The 14,422-nt window shown below is 36.9% G+C and overlaps 1 protein-coding gene across 7 annotated transcripts in view; it reads right to left on the reverse strand.

The window, feature by feature from the left end:
• The window catches only part of LOC120516269 (echinoderm microtubule-associated protein-like 6), a 347,341-nt gene that overhangs the window by 102,887 nt on the left and 230,032 nt on the right, over nucleotides 1–14,422 (reverse strand). For all 7 annotated transcript variants that reach the window (XM_039737818.1, XM_039737817.1, XM_039737816.1 and 4 more), the window contains exons 25-26: nucleotides 8,586–8,762; nucleotides 4,276–4,477 (exon numbers count right to left, since the gene is read on the reverse strand). In XM_039737818.1, the coding sequence (XP_039593752.1) occupies nucleotides 4,276–4,477; nucleotides 8,586–8,762 (379 nt within the window). The remainder of the gene's footprint in view (nucleotides 1–4,275; nucleotides 4,478–8,585; nucleotides 8,763–14,422) is intronic.

Raw genomic sequence — 14,422 nt, forward strand, 5'->3', positions numbered from 1 at the left:
GAATTTCATTCTCATGCATAATATTAACCAGTAGGAGCAACAGAAGGGAGACACCAATGATAAGGTTTATAACATTTTCATTTGACAGACTTTTCTCATTTTCTGTAACGATTATGCTGTATTAAAAAATTAAAAAAGTATATACATTGGGGGTCTAGAACTAGTGGAAAGTATAAACAGTATGAGAAAGTGTCACGAGTTCTGACAGACCTGGAGTTGTCCACAACTATATACAGTCACCTAAAGGATTACTAGGAACACCTGTTCAATTTCTCATTAATGCGATTATCTAATCAACCAATCACATGGCAGTTGCTTCAATGCATTTAGGGGTGTGGTCCTGGTCAAGACAATCTCCTGAACTCCAAACTGAATGTCAGAATGGGAAAGAAAGGCGATTTAAGCAATTTTGAGCGTGGCATGGTTGTTGGTGCCAGACGAGCCGGTCTGAGTATTTCACAATCTGCTCAGTTACTGGGATTTTCACGCACAACCATTTCTAGGGTTTACAAAGAAGGGGGTGAAAAGGGAAAAACATCCAGTATGCGGCAGTCCTGTGGGCGAAAATGCCTTGTTGATGCTAGAGATCAGAGGAGAATGAATGGGCCGACTGATTCAAGCTGATAGAAGAGCAACTTTGACTGAAATAACCACTCGTTACAACCGAGGTATGCAGCAAAGCATTTGTGAAGCCACAACACGCACAACCTTGAGGCGGATGGGCTACAACAGCAGAAGACCCCACCGGGTACCACTCATCTCCAATACAAATAGGAAAAAGAGGCTACAATTTGCACGAGCTCACCAAAATTGGACAGTTGAAGACTGGAAAATGTTGCCTGGTCTGATGAGTCTCGATTTCTGTTGAGACATTCAAATGGTAGAGTCAGAATTTGGCGTAAACAGAATGAGAACATGGATCCATCATGCCTTGTTACCACTGTGCAGGCTGGTGGTGGTGGTGTAATGGTGTGGGGATGTTTTCTTGGCACACTTTAGGCCCCTTAGTGCCAATTGGGCATCGTTTAAATGCCACGGGCTACCTGAGCATTGTTTCTGACCATGTCCATCCCTTCATGACCACCATGTACCCATCCTCTGATGGCTACTTCCAGCAGGATAATGCACCATGTCACAAAGCTCGAATCATTTCAAATTGGTTTCTTGAACATGACACTGAGTTCACTGTACTAAAATGGCCCCCACAGTCACCAGATCTCAACCCAATAGAGCATCTTTGGGATGTGGTGGAACGGGAGCTTCGTGCCCTGGATGTGCATCCCACAAATCTCCATCAACTGCAAGATGCTATCCTATCAATATGGGCCAACATTTCTAAAGAATGCTTTCAGCACCTTGTTGAATCAATGCCACGTAGAATGAAGGCAGTTCTGAAGGTGAAAGGGGGTCAAACACCGTATTAGTATTAGGTGTTCCTAATAATCCTTTAGGTGAGTGTAAATATTAATAGACTGGGGGTTATACCACACTATTCTGCAAGTACGAGTCGAGATTAAGTTAAACTAGATAGATAGATAGATAGATAGATAGATAGATAGATAGATAGATAGATACGTAATGCACTATATAACAGATAGATAGATAGATAGATAGATAGATAGATAGATAGATAGATACGTAATGCACTATATAACAGATAGATAGATAGATAGATAGATAGATAGATAGATAGATAGATAGATAGATAGATAGATACTTTATTAATCCCAAGGGGAAATCACAACTGGAAAGTTTGGTCAAGATATTATTAGAATGACAAAGTAATGCTAATGAAAATCATGAACAAAGCTACATGGTAAAATTGACTGCTGGGTATTAGCCATTAGTAAGTCTAAATGGGTTCAATCTTCAAATTTAAACAAGATGAGATTAAAAAGTAACAACAAAGTATTTAAAATTATGAAGGGGCAAACACCATGGATAGCAGCTAAAGTAACTTTAATATCACTTTACCAATAAGAACACAGGGACAAAGGTGGAAGCTGGCTAAGGGCATATTTGCTAAAACTTAAAGAAGCATCTCTTCACACAGAAAATGATTTGAAACTTGAGCAAGTTATTAAGCAGTGAACTTGGGGACTTTCAAAACGTAGCTTTGTTTAGACAAATAAGGAGAATAGGCACATTTACAGTATGACAGCATCAATTGCTATGTTCATATTTCTGTTATTTTACATAATATCCAATCCTGATGAAATTAAATATATAAAATATTACATGCACTAAATGAATCTATCCAATAATTTAAGAATCTGTTTAAAGACACTCAATGGTATTATGTAATATACAAAACATTATAAGAGTCAAACTGTACTTGATACTGTATACAAGTAATGGCTACCTTTTTACTGGAAGGTTATTTACTTGTTACAATCACACATTCCATTTTGATCTAAGTCTGCCTAATTTTTATTGTATCAAATCATTTCCTAATATAATTATTCACTTTGGGGTTGTGAAGACACTTTTTTTTTTATCTTTACTCAAACTACGTTTTATCAATTGTAATTAGAATTGTTAAATAACTGCTGTTTTAATTTAGCATTCTAATGTTATATGTTCTTAATGAATGATACCTAATTGAAAATGGTAGCATAATATAACAGTATTCTTAATCCAATCAATTTCAAGGTGATGGGTGGGTAGGGTGACCAGAGCTTATCTTAGAAGTGCAAGGAAGGAGTCATCCTATGTACACAAGGCCTATTTAGAATTGCCAGTTTACCTAACACCATCTTCTCTGGGATATTGGATGAAAACCATCTGGAGAATAACCCATGGAGACATGGTGGGAATGTGCAAATTTCACACAAACAAACGTTGACAAAGTGATATGAAGCTAGAATGCTGGGTTGGTAAGGCCTCCTATAGCCCCTTATCGATGATAGTCTCACTACAAAATTAACCATGTTACAACAGACTACATGTACAATTATTTCAATTTTAGCTTTCCAACTGTTCATCATAGGCCACATGTATAATATTAAAAGAAGTAAACTTTTGTTTATAGCTGATTCTCCAACACATTAAAATGTATCAATGTGAATACAAAATGAGGAGCCATCCATTGATAAGACATCACTGTCCTTAACGGGACAATTATTTGCATGCCTACATTCACTAATGCCAGGGCATTATAGAATAACACATTAACATAACATTCGTGTTTTTGCCATGTGAGAATATAACTGGTGCACTCAGATTTTTAAAAAATATATAAATAATAAAAAACATACAGACACAGGGTGAATGTTCAAACTCCACAAAGGCAGTGATCAAGCTGGGAATTAAACCAATATTTCTGAGGCTGTAAGGTCACAGCACATATAATTGTGCTATCAAACTGTTACACTAAAGAAAAATGTAAAAATCCATCCACCAAATATAAAACCCAGTTAATCCAATTTAGAATACTTAGGTGACACAGCCCATCATGGTAACATCAGGAAGAAAGGCATATGCTATTTATGTCTAGATTTCAATTTAATTATTTGGTTTTTTTTTTTTATAGATTTTATGCTATTACAAAATGTGTGACTGTTCCTTTAAGTTGCCCATTAATTTATGCCTAATGATAAGAAATGAATTAAACCTAAAAACTACAATGACAGATTTCTAATGGTAGAAGTGGACAGTTTATAGTTTATAAGGTCATTTGCCAAACCTGATCCACCATAATAAAAGGGTAAGTGTCTGTGTGTTCGTTTGTCGCAATGTCTCTGATATTCCAAAAGATGATGCATCACAAACATTTTTAGTAAGACATTGTACTTGTCATTCCAATAGATGGTGCATCACAAACATTAAGACTGCTTTTATGAATCCCATATCAAATGCCACACTGTATAAGAAAGATATATACATTGTACATTGCAAGGTGTATTACAAATAATGCTGATGTCTACGTTGATTACTTAAACTTCAGCCACTCTTAGATGGGTAGCACAGCTAGTAAAGAATAATACTCTGCCAACATCTGGTTATGGTATATGTGTTAAGTCAATGTACTGTATGTATTTAATGTAACCAAATGTTTGCATATTGTGGAAGTTTTTTAAGACTACAGTTTTGATATCCATGTTCACTGATTACAGCTACCAAATTAGGAAATTACTTCAGAGCATTTTGGAAAAATTACACAAACAATAAAATATCCTCAATATACCAATTATCCACTCATTCCACTTACTAATATTACATGTCCAAAAATGAAACATATACCTGCTAAAATTGTTAAACATGTTTCAAAATTACCTCCATCCTCGTCTGTGTCAGAATCCGACTCCTCACTGTCCACTGGCTTGTTCTCCCTATTGCCATTAGTTTCTCTAGTCCAGATCATTAGAGCAGTATCGGCACCTCCTACAGTCAGAAGGGTGGAATCATCTTGGGACCATCGTACATTGGTGACATGAGCACTGTGACCAACATATTTTTTAAACTTTGCATATTGACCCTGCAATATCATAAAAATAATTAGAAACTGTTGAAAATAAATTAGCATAACTTCCATTTAAATAAACAGTTTATTGTATATGCTTACAAATTATACTGGCATTCTAATAAAGTACTAACGCTACAGAAGTTGGTGATTTTATGCATTAAAATGGATCGATTAAATTACACTGAAAAAAATGAAGTTTCAACATAATGAAGGCAATATCCATTTCCAAATAAAAATTTTACAGGATAATATTTATATATGCAGTAAATAATCAAATAATAACTGCAAGCCATAGCATATGATGTGATGGATTACTTGGTCTTTGGCTACGCAATAAACACATTTTTAAAAGAAGTTGAGAAGTTGAGTACTGTACATCTTATTTATCAACCCTTTATGCCTAGACGGCAGATAAGAGCATTGTTTTAATAGTTGTAGGGCATAAATTACCAATGTTTTGGAATTATGGGTATAGATAAGGGTGGTATGTTGATCTGAGATAATGAATTGGACAGAATGCCCCCAATGTGCAATGTGTGTGGCATGCAGTACCAGGGCATAGCTGAAGGGATACAAATTTGCAAAGAGAAAGGACCCTCCAGAAGGATAGCACATTGGGAGGGCCGATACATATGCCAAATGATGATTGCACTGTATTTCACAAAGCAATAACTTTATGCATTTGTTCTGTGATAAAATTAGTTATCACAAAATAAATGATTAGTTGCTGTATATTTCTCATTACCATGGACTCCTAAGTTCAAATGCAATGACTACCTCTGAAACCTCAAGAGAGACAGCAAAGACTTGACAGCAGTAAATCAGATGTCAAAAAAGACCAAAAATGTTGAGTTGTGTACAAACAACATGGCCTGCTGCTATTTCATATGCTTTAAAATTATTTATTTTAAACGCACTGTTTATCAAATAAAAAAACCTTGATTTTCCCCTATTACCGTATGATGTTCTGACACATTTTCTATTGAAGACCCTTTCAGCTGATGATAATCTTCAATTACATTTGTACACTTTTATTAAAATACTGTTTCATATCTCTGTAACAGTAAAATATTTCACAGAAATAGCAATATATTTTTTTAAATGACTATCTAGAGTCAGAACACTTAAGATGATTATAAGAAACATGTGAAGATTAAAAAAGGGACAGTCAAAAATGCACGGCAATTACTATTTTTTGAAGGACTGCTCTCTTAACTTTAGAAGACTTACTCAAGGGATGTCAAATTTAGTTTCTAGAGGGATAAATGGCTAATTATTTTGTTCCAGTACATGTTTAAGCAGGCTTCTGTGTTCCTTAGTAACAGCTGATCTGCTGTCATGTGCAAAATAATAGCAGCAGTCCCTAATCGACCAGCCTCTGTGTGAATAAAGAGTAAGAGGAAGACAGGATATGATAGATAGATAGATAGATAGATAGATAGATAGATAGATAGATAGATAGATAGATAGATAAGGCACTATATGACAGACAGACAGACAGATATGAAGGGCACTATATTACAGACACACAGACAGATAGATCTTTATTTGTCCCCAGGGAGAAATTTATTTTTACAGAAGCTTGTTAAATTCTTATATATAATTTGATACTATCCGTATGTATGGTGTTCGCATCAATACCTTGACTCAATACAAGTTAGAACATAACGTGGCAAACGCGGTCGCAGTATTGCATGATTGGCTAAGAATGTTCGAACGCTTCAGTGACGCCGCTGGATGGCCGAGTATAGTAAGTCGGTGTTGGTTCGAGCAGATAACAGTAAGTTCGGTTGGTTTTTGGAACGTTGGTTTGGTGGGGCGTACTTTCCAGGACTAACATCGTCGACTGACTTAAACCCTTCGACAGCTCCGGAACTGTAAGTAATTTAGAACATATCACCATTTGCTTGGTACGTCGAAATCTATCTTTGGGCAGTTCGGTTTTGGCATCCGTCCTTCTGACAGCTATTGGCAAACTGAGTAATGACGGCTGGGTATTAACGATGGTCATTGTTTAAATTTTAGTCGATCTCAGATCTAAAATGACCACGCCAACATAATTATTACTCCGACTCTGATTAGGGTTGTAAAATACAGTTTGTTTTAAAAATTTGTTTGCTGGAAAAAATCAAATGAGGGGCGCCGAAGAGCTGAGTTCACGTCTCGCAGCTCCTTTTAAACAGGAAGCTCTTCATTACATCGGCCGAAAAGGTCGATTTTAAGCACAAATCAGTTCCATGATAACAAAATCATTTTAAAGACTTAAAAAAACAAATAATTCTTTGCAGGGAAAGTATGGATTTCACAAACATGGAATTTGTAACCCGATTTGATCGGGCTCCCAGTCGCTGGTAAGTAAATAAATAAATAAACACAAACACACACACAATGCTCTGTTCACAAACCAGAATGACAAAAAAGGAAGAACATAAAAAAAAAGAAAAACACTTCTGACTTGGCAGTTACAGTCACAGTGAGGCGTTATGCAGGTATATTGCTGTTGTTATAAAGGAGCCCCAGTAGCGTTTCTTAACACACTTTCTCCAAATAATTTGTTGACTGAAAAATACTCAGTGTTAGTGTGTCCGAGAGGGGACATGCAACATTGTTCAAAATGACACTCACTTCGTTTTAATGCTCTCCTTCACTACTACATCCAGGGGATCCAAAGTACTAATTAAATGAAAACTTCATGAGCCATACTCATGTAGTACTATTTGATCCATTTTATATAGCACTTGAAATGTTCTATCAAATTAAACCTCAATATGATCTGAAAAGCACCAGACCAATTTAATTGCACCAATGTCAATCCAAAGTCATCACTACACGACAACTTGCTCATCAGGATTTTTGCAGAACCCCTTCTTGTATTCTGACTAATCCAGCTCTTAAACCCAATCCTGTTGTAATTAACAATAATTTAAAGTACCGAGAAGGATTGTGAGTGAAAGTAAAATTATTACTTCAACAAACTTTACTTACTAATTCATTACCATTACATAATTTGATTCATGTAAATTTTGTTACTATAAACTGTCATATTTAAAAGTATCCATCTAGATTTCTTACACAGGAATTTTGTTATAAATGCACAGAATGCTATTAGTACCGGTGCTGAATTTTGCATTTTATTTTTGAAAAATATAATTCAAGAAGAGAGAGAGAGAGAGAGAGAGAGATACAGCATGCTATAGATCTTATTTTAAGTCTACGTTTTAATTTCGAGATTTTGCTTAAAGTACATTTGGTGGTTTGGATTAGGAAATGCAGAACGCTGCTGAAAAGCATAACATTTTCAAGAGCTATTTTTGGTCTCTCATTCTGAAAGATGAATTCTGTAAAACAAAAGTCATATACTATTCATCATACATTAAAGTTTGCAAGCTGAAATGTTAAAGGTCTTTTTACACCTCAGTTCCCCTGTGGTCAAATATAGAATTTTTACAGGAGACTAATTTAAATACAGTACTAGGAATTGATTTCAGGCAAAAAGAGATTGGATTGGTCCAGTGGAGTGTTGATTATAATTTAATATATCTTAACTGTCAGTTCTAAATAATTTATTGACTGTATTTTTCATTGGATTGTGTTTTACATATTGTATTATGATCTTTAAGCTCAACAGAATTAATGACAACATTCACTTACCCCGGGACCGATAGATATTACATTGTTGATCCATCTAATCTGTATAACACTGGCACATAGGAAAGTCATGCAGACTGCAGGACAGAGAGCAAAATCTTCATTATTGGGACACGGGTAGGAATTAGAATTAGGAATTCTAGAGTTTGTGGGGAAACACCAGTAGCCGTTTACTAGCTTAATTATTCTTTGTAAAAAAATAAAGTGCAGAACAGTGGTTGATAAATTACTACGACCCATTCTGTCACTTAATGAGTTACAAGAAATTTGGTAAGATGTGGGCTTGGTATCTCCTTACTTAACATTGTACCTTATACATTACATTTACTTTAAAATTAACTTCAGAAATTGAGTCAGATTTGTAAAGGAAAACCTAAGGTGAGCAAATATTCTGTGTTTAAATTATTTGGACCATTCTGGGATTCTTTGGAAACAATTCTCATGATGCATTTTGTTTGTGCATGTTCCTTACCTTTGCTGGATACGAAAAAAGCTTTAGAAAGCCAAAGTCATCGCCAGTGGCCAACACCTTTCTATCTTTAGTTAGAGATGCAGCATTGACATCAGTGACATTACTGTGAGCTGGCCAGATTCCTTCACATGTCAGACCTAAAACACAGGTCCAAGTAGCCCACTCTATCTTCTCTACCTAGGAGAGAATTTTGCAATTTGTAAGATTGGAAAAAGGTCAAGGACAACTACATCTCCTCTATGAAATATTGCAAATTCTAAACAAATAAATGAGAAGACACTCACTGTAAAAACGGCAGCTATAGTAATGGTAATTGACATACTTATTCATTAATTTATTTAGTTTGCAACAGTATTTTATTTTAGAGAACAATGAGTTATTGTAAGATCTTGATGGTAGACAATACACATAATTGCATAGAGAGCAGTGAATAGAAAACATAGTATGGTAATAGGCTCTTGCTTAGTCCACTGCAGGTTAATACAGTATTTCAACCTTTATTTTATTGTTTTTATTATAGTTCAATTTTACCATATTTTTATTACATTTAAAAATAAACAGTAAATACAATATACTGAGCTTACAATAGGGGTTATACTTACTGACCTAAAGTAAACATGAATACAGAACAGCATAATACTATCAATGATTAGCTGAACAAACTAAGATGCCAGTAGTAGAATTATGATTAGTCCAGTTGTCACAAAAGAGAAGAAATATAATACTGCTCCAGCTAATCCAATTTAAATTTAAGCAAGAAGGTGTGAATCGTTAAGTGAGATTTTGAATAAGTCCGTGGATAGAGCTTCACAAACAGACATACAGTATAGGGCGAGTTCATGGGAGCAGGAGCTGTAAAGCTAAATGAATGTTCACTAAGAGTGTTGGAAAATGTTAAAAGATCTCTGTTACCTGGCAAGCTGGAAAGATGATAAGTACTGTAAATGGTGAAGTTAAAATCAACCATTTGGAGAGTTATTGGACTGGACTGCCAATACTGATGCTCTGGGTAAGAAAGGTCAGAGCCGACTATACTTCCTTAGAAGGTTGGCGTCCTTCAACATCTGCAATAAGATGCTGCAGATGTTCTACCAGACGGTTGTGGCGAGTGCCCTCTTCTACGCGGTGATGTGCTGGGGTGGCAGCATAAAGATGAAGGACGCCTCACACCTGGACAAACTTGTTAAGAAGGCAGGCTCTATTGTAGGAGTAAAGTTGGACAGTTTAACATCTGTGGCAGAGCGACGGGCATTAAGCAAACTCCTGTCAATCATGAAGACTCCACTGCATCCACTTAACAGGATCATCTCCAGGCAGAGGAGCAGCTTCAGCGACAAACTGTTGTCACCGTCCTGCTCCACTGACAGACTGAGGAGATCGTTCCTCCCCTACACTATGCGACTCTTCAATTCCACCCGGGGGAGTAAATGTTAAAATTATACAAAGTTATTGTCTGTTTTTATACGCATTTTTATTACTCTTTAATTTAATATTGTTTTTTGTATCAGTATGCTGCTGCTGGATTATGTGAATTTCCCCTTGGGATTAATAAAGTATCTATCTATCTATCATATAGTGCCTTTCGTATCTATCTATCTATCATATAGTGCCTTTCGTATCTATCTATCTATCTATCTATCTAAAATGACAGTTTTGATATCATACATATAGCCAATGTAGTTCAGTCAGAAGACAGATTCTCCTAGTTATAACTTTTGCAGCAGTAAGACTACCTTGGTGCAGTTGGTTGATATTTTGTGCAGAAAAACTATTTAAAAAGTGAATTGCAGTAATCCATTTGAGAGGTGAAGCATGGCAGGGTGCTGCTGCACTGGAACAGGAAAGGTAGACTTGAGTTTTTTTAAATATTTTGTAATATTGTTATTTTTACAACTGCACTGTCAAGAACAGGGATGTCAAACTCCAGTCCTGGAGGGCCGCAGTGGCTGCAGGTTTTCATTCTAACCCTTTTCTTAATTAGTGACCTATTTTTTCTGCTATTTAACTACTATTGAATTCATTTTAATTGACTTGTTTTTTAAGATTTGTTCCCCAGAATGTCTTTATCATTCCTTTGAATTGCTTCACTTGTTTCCTTAAACAGAAATGAAATGAAATGTGAAGTGAGGGAGCCAACAGAAGAGCAACTAAGTCAGGGCCTCAAACTCCAACCAATTTCACTCCAACCAGCTGCTTAATTAGGCACAGAGTCTTGTCGTTAATTAAACCCGTTCTTTAACTCCATGGCTTGTTGCTGCTCTCACTGTGGAATATCACACATTTTCAAAACGGTGGATTTTTTTTTTACTTTTCAAAGAGCGCTGTTAAAATGTTTAGGCGACCTGAGCAGATCAGCATTCCTGAGACCTCCACCCTTTTCATTTTTAGATATTGTATGATGGTCTCAGTTTCAGTTCATTTTGTATCTCATTATTGTTTGGCTGCTAATTAAGGAAAAAGAAACAATTATTGGGTCTGAGTCTTCAAGAGCAAGTCAAATAAAATTAATTCAAAAGAAGTAAATTAGCAGCAAAAACAGGTCACTAATTGAGAGAAGGGTAAGAATGAAAACCTACAGCCACTTCAGCCCTCCAAGACTGGAGTTTGACATCCCTGGTCAAGACTAGTGCCAGTGGGTGAAGGTAAAAGTCTGCTGAAGTGAGGGTCCAATCACCCTTTGAGATGAGATAAGCTAGAGAAGTAGCTCAAGGAACAGTTCAATTTTGCTTGCATTCAGGTGACAGACGTTAGTGGACATGTCTGTGTTATGCTCCTAGATTCAGACCTACGTATGACTATGCTGCAGCCATGCCTTGCTCAGAGAAGCAAGTAACTTAGCGTACTGATCTAAAGGAATGTCATCACTGGGGGGCACAGACGTCTCTACACCACTCAGTTCAGCAATTTCATTCCTTGCTTTGTAACACTTAGTCCCATATTTAATTTGTGTTTCAAAAGACTATTCTCACTTTTTAAACCAATGTAACTGGTTTGTGCAGTGCCCATTACAGGTGTGGAACAAGCCTCGGACACAGACAGGTAGACATGTTACTAATCACCACCACACGTTTATTTACAACTAATATTTACAAGTCTTAAGTGCCACACAACCCACAGACTCCCCCAAAGTCCAGGCCAACACCACACTATGCCTCTTCTTCAGGCCGCCTCCTTCTCTCTCTTCCAGCCCTGAATGAAGGGAGGCGGCCCCTTTTATAATCACCCCGGATGTGCTCCAGGTGTTTCCCGGTAATCTTCCACCGACATGCTCCGGTGTGGCAGAAGTGCCGGCTGCATCCCCGGAAGCACTCTGGGTGTCCCTACTCTTCTACCCCTAATTGTGGTGGAAGTGTTGAGGTCCAGGGTCACCGAGGCATTGGGGTGCCCACCAATGTTCCCTCTAAGCTGAGCGCGTGAGCGATCGCTCACACGAATTCAGAGCATCGCTCATACTTCCCGCACATTCGCTCATTCCGATGGTGTCGCTCGTACTTATCGCACGATCCCAGAATCGCTACGCGAAAATTGGTGCTCATAAATTTTTGGCTTAAACAAAATGTCGCTCATAAACAATGTTTTTTGCTCACTATATGCTACTCCTTAGAAGGAACATTGGTGCCCACTGGCCCCTACAGGGTTGAGCTTCAAAGCCCTGTACCCGTGGCCACCAAAGGCACCAGGGTGGTCACCCACACATGGTCTGAGGGAGGCGCAAGCCCTCCTCTGGTCCTTCAAGGCGTCCCAGCTGGGTCGACCCCCCGGCCATCTGCGACACAGGTCACTTCCCATCTGTGTTCTTGCACTGATGTGAAGAATAATGAGAAACTCAGCCTGTAAAGCTAAAACAACCATGCTAAAAACTAAGAATCAGTGTCACTGCACTACTTAATGTGCCAGGTTAACCACTTACATTTGTAACATTCATATTTTATACAAAATGAAAAATCAAAGTAATTGTTTGCCTCAGAACACCACATCTAATACAAATAAATCAATATATCATAATAAACTAAAAACAGGAATACCAATACATGGCTCCAAAGTGCCTGCTCCACCCAACCAGAATTAAATATTTTTATTCAAAGTGTCACATGCTTGAGCTGGCAGTTAGAAAATGAACAATAAGGAATGAAAACTTCAAGAATTCCAGATAGATAGATAGATAGATAGATAGATAGATAGATAGATAGATAGATAGATAGATAGATAGATAGATAGATAGATAGATAGATGCTATATGACATAGATAGATAGATAGATAGATAGATACTATATTAATTAATTGTGAAAAACTTCACTCTCTGGAGTTGTACACTTACAGTATACATAACTTTTATAAATACAGAAGCGAGGAGGAAGACATTCTTCTATTTGATTGAAACAGGGAGACAGCAATCCTTACTCAGCAATAAAAGCCGGCAACTTAAGGGATAAGAAGCTTATAGAAGGTGAATAGGAAGTGGCATATAAAGTACTAAACAATAGTGCTAAATAATTCACTGATATTTACACAAATGAAACTAATGAGAATTTATAATTAGAGCTCGCATCTATTACTACAGTGGCAGTGGAAAAGTCTAGTAGTGGCAGTGGCTGCAAAGAAGAAACAAACCTCGAGTCTAATATAAGCTCAAGATATTTATGTTATCAGAGACAAAAAAAAGGAACAAGTCACAATGCCAACTGTATTAGGCACTTTAAGATCTATCCCACTGCAGGGAGGTCACATCACTCTCACTGACAACACATTTACAGTATACCTTCTGGTCCAAATTCAGAAATAATGAAACCATCATCAGTGCATTTGACAGAAATAAACACCCATTAAGTGCAGGAGACAGAAGATGAGTAAGATATCACCAAAAACACACACACATGATTTTCTTGCCAGGAGTTTGATGAATTTTTCAAAAACAGTTGAGAAATTCAAAAATATTTACAACAAATACTATATGTCGTTTTATTCCCAAATGCTTTAATTTAAAACATGTATCTGAAGAATGGTTGCAGTATCACAGACAGCAAAGCCTTCCTTCACAGTAAACATAAAAATGTCTTCCGGTTGATAATAAATTGAAACTGAAAAATGTTTCTGGATAAAATGTGTAGTCCTTTTACTTTTCATAAGGAACGTTTTTTGCCAAAAGGGGAACTTTTTGTGTCACTTCAATAGAAATCGAATTTAGAGAACTGGAAGCTCACGTGAAATGATTTTCTTCAGATCGATAGGACTCATCACTAGCATTAGTGCCAAAATTATAGTGACTGGAATATTCATTTAGGAGGTATGTGTCTGTACTATAGACACATATAATACCAACAGCTGGGCGCAAATAAATATCACCCTAGAATTTTTCCAAAAAAGAACAACCCCAATATAATACTTTCTTTCATAAACTGCTCAAAAAAATTAAAGGAACACTTCGAAAACACATCAGATCTCAATGGGAAAAAGAAATCCTTTTGGATATCGATACTGATATAGACTGGGTAATGTGTTAGGAACGAAAGGATGCCACATCGTTTGATGGAAATGAAAATGATCAACCTACAGAGCCCTGAATTCAAAGACGCCCCAAAAATCAGAGTGAAAAATTTATGTGGCAGGCTAGTCCATTTTGCCAAAATTTAATTGCAGCAACTCAAAATTGTACGCAGCACTTTGTATGGCCCCTGTGTTCTTGTATACATGCCTGACAACATCGGTGCATGCTTCTAATGAGATGACAATTGGTGTTGTGGGGGATCTCCTCCCAGATCTGGACCAGGGCATCACTGAGCTCCTGGACAGTCTGAGGTGCAACCTGGTGGCATTGGATGGACCAAAACATAATGTC

The sequence above is a fragment of the Polypterus senegalus genome, chromosome 16, assembly GCF_016835505.1.
Source record: "Polypterus senegalus isolate Bchr_013 chromosome 16, ASM1683550v1, whole genome shotgun sequence".
In the NCBI taxonomy this organism is placed as follows: Eukaryota; Metazoa; Chordata; class Cladistia; order Polypteriformes; family Polypteridae; genus Polypterus; species Polypterus senegalus.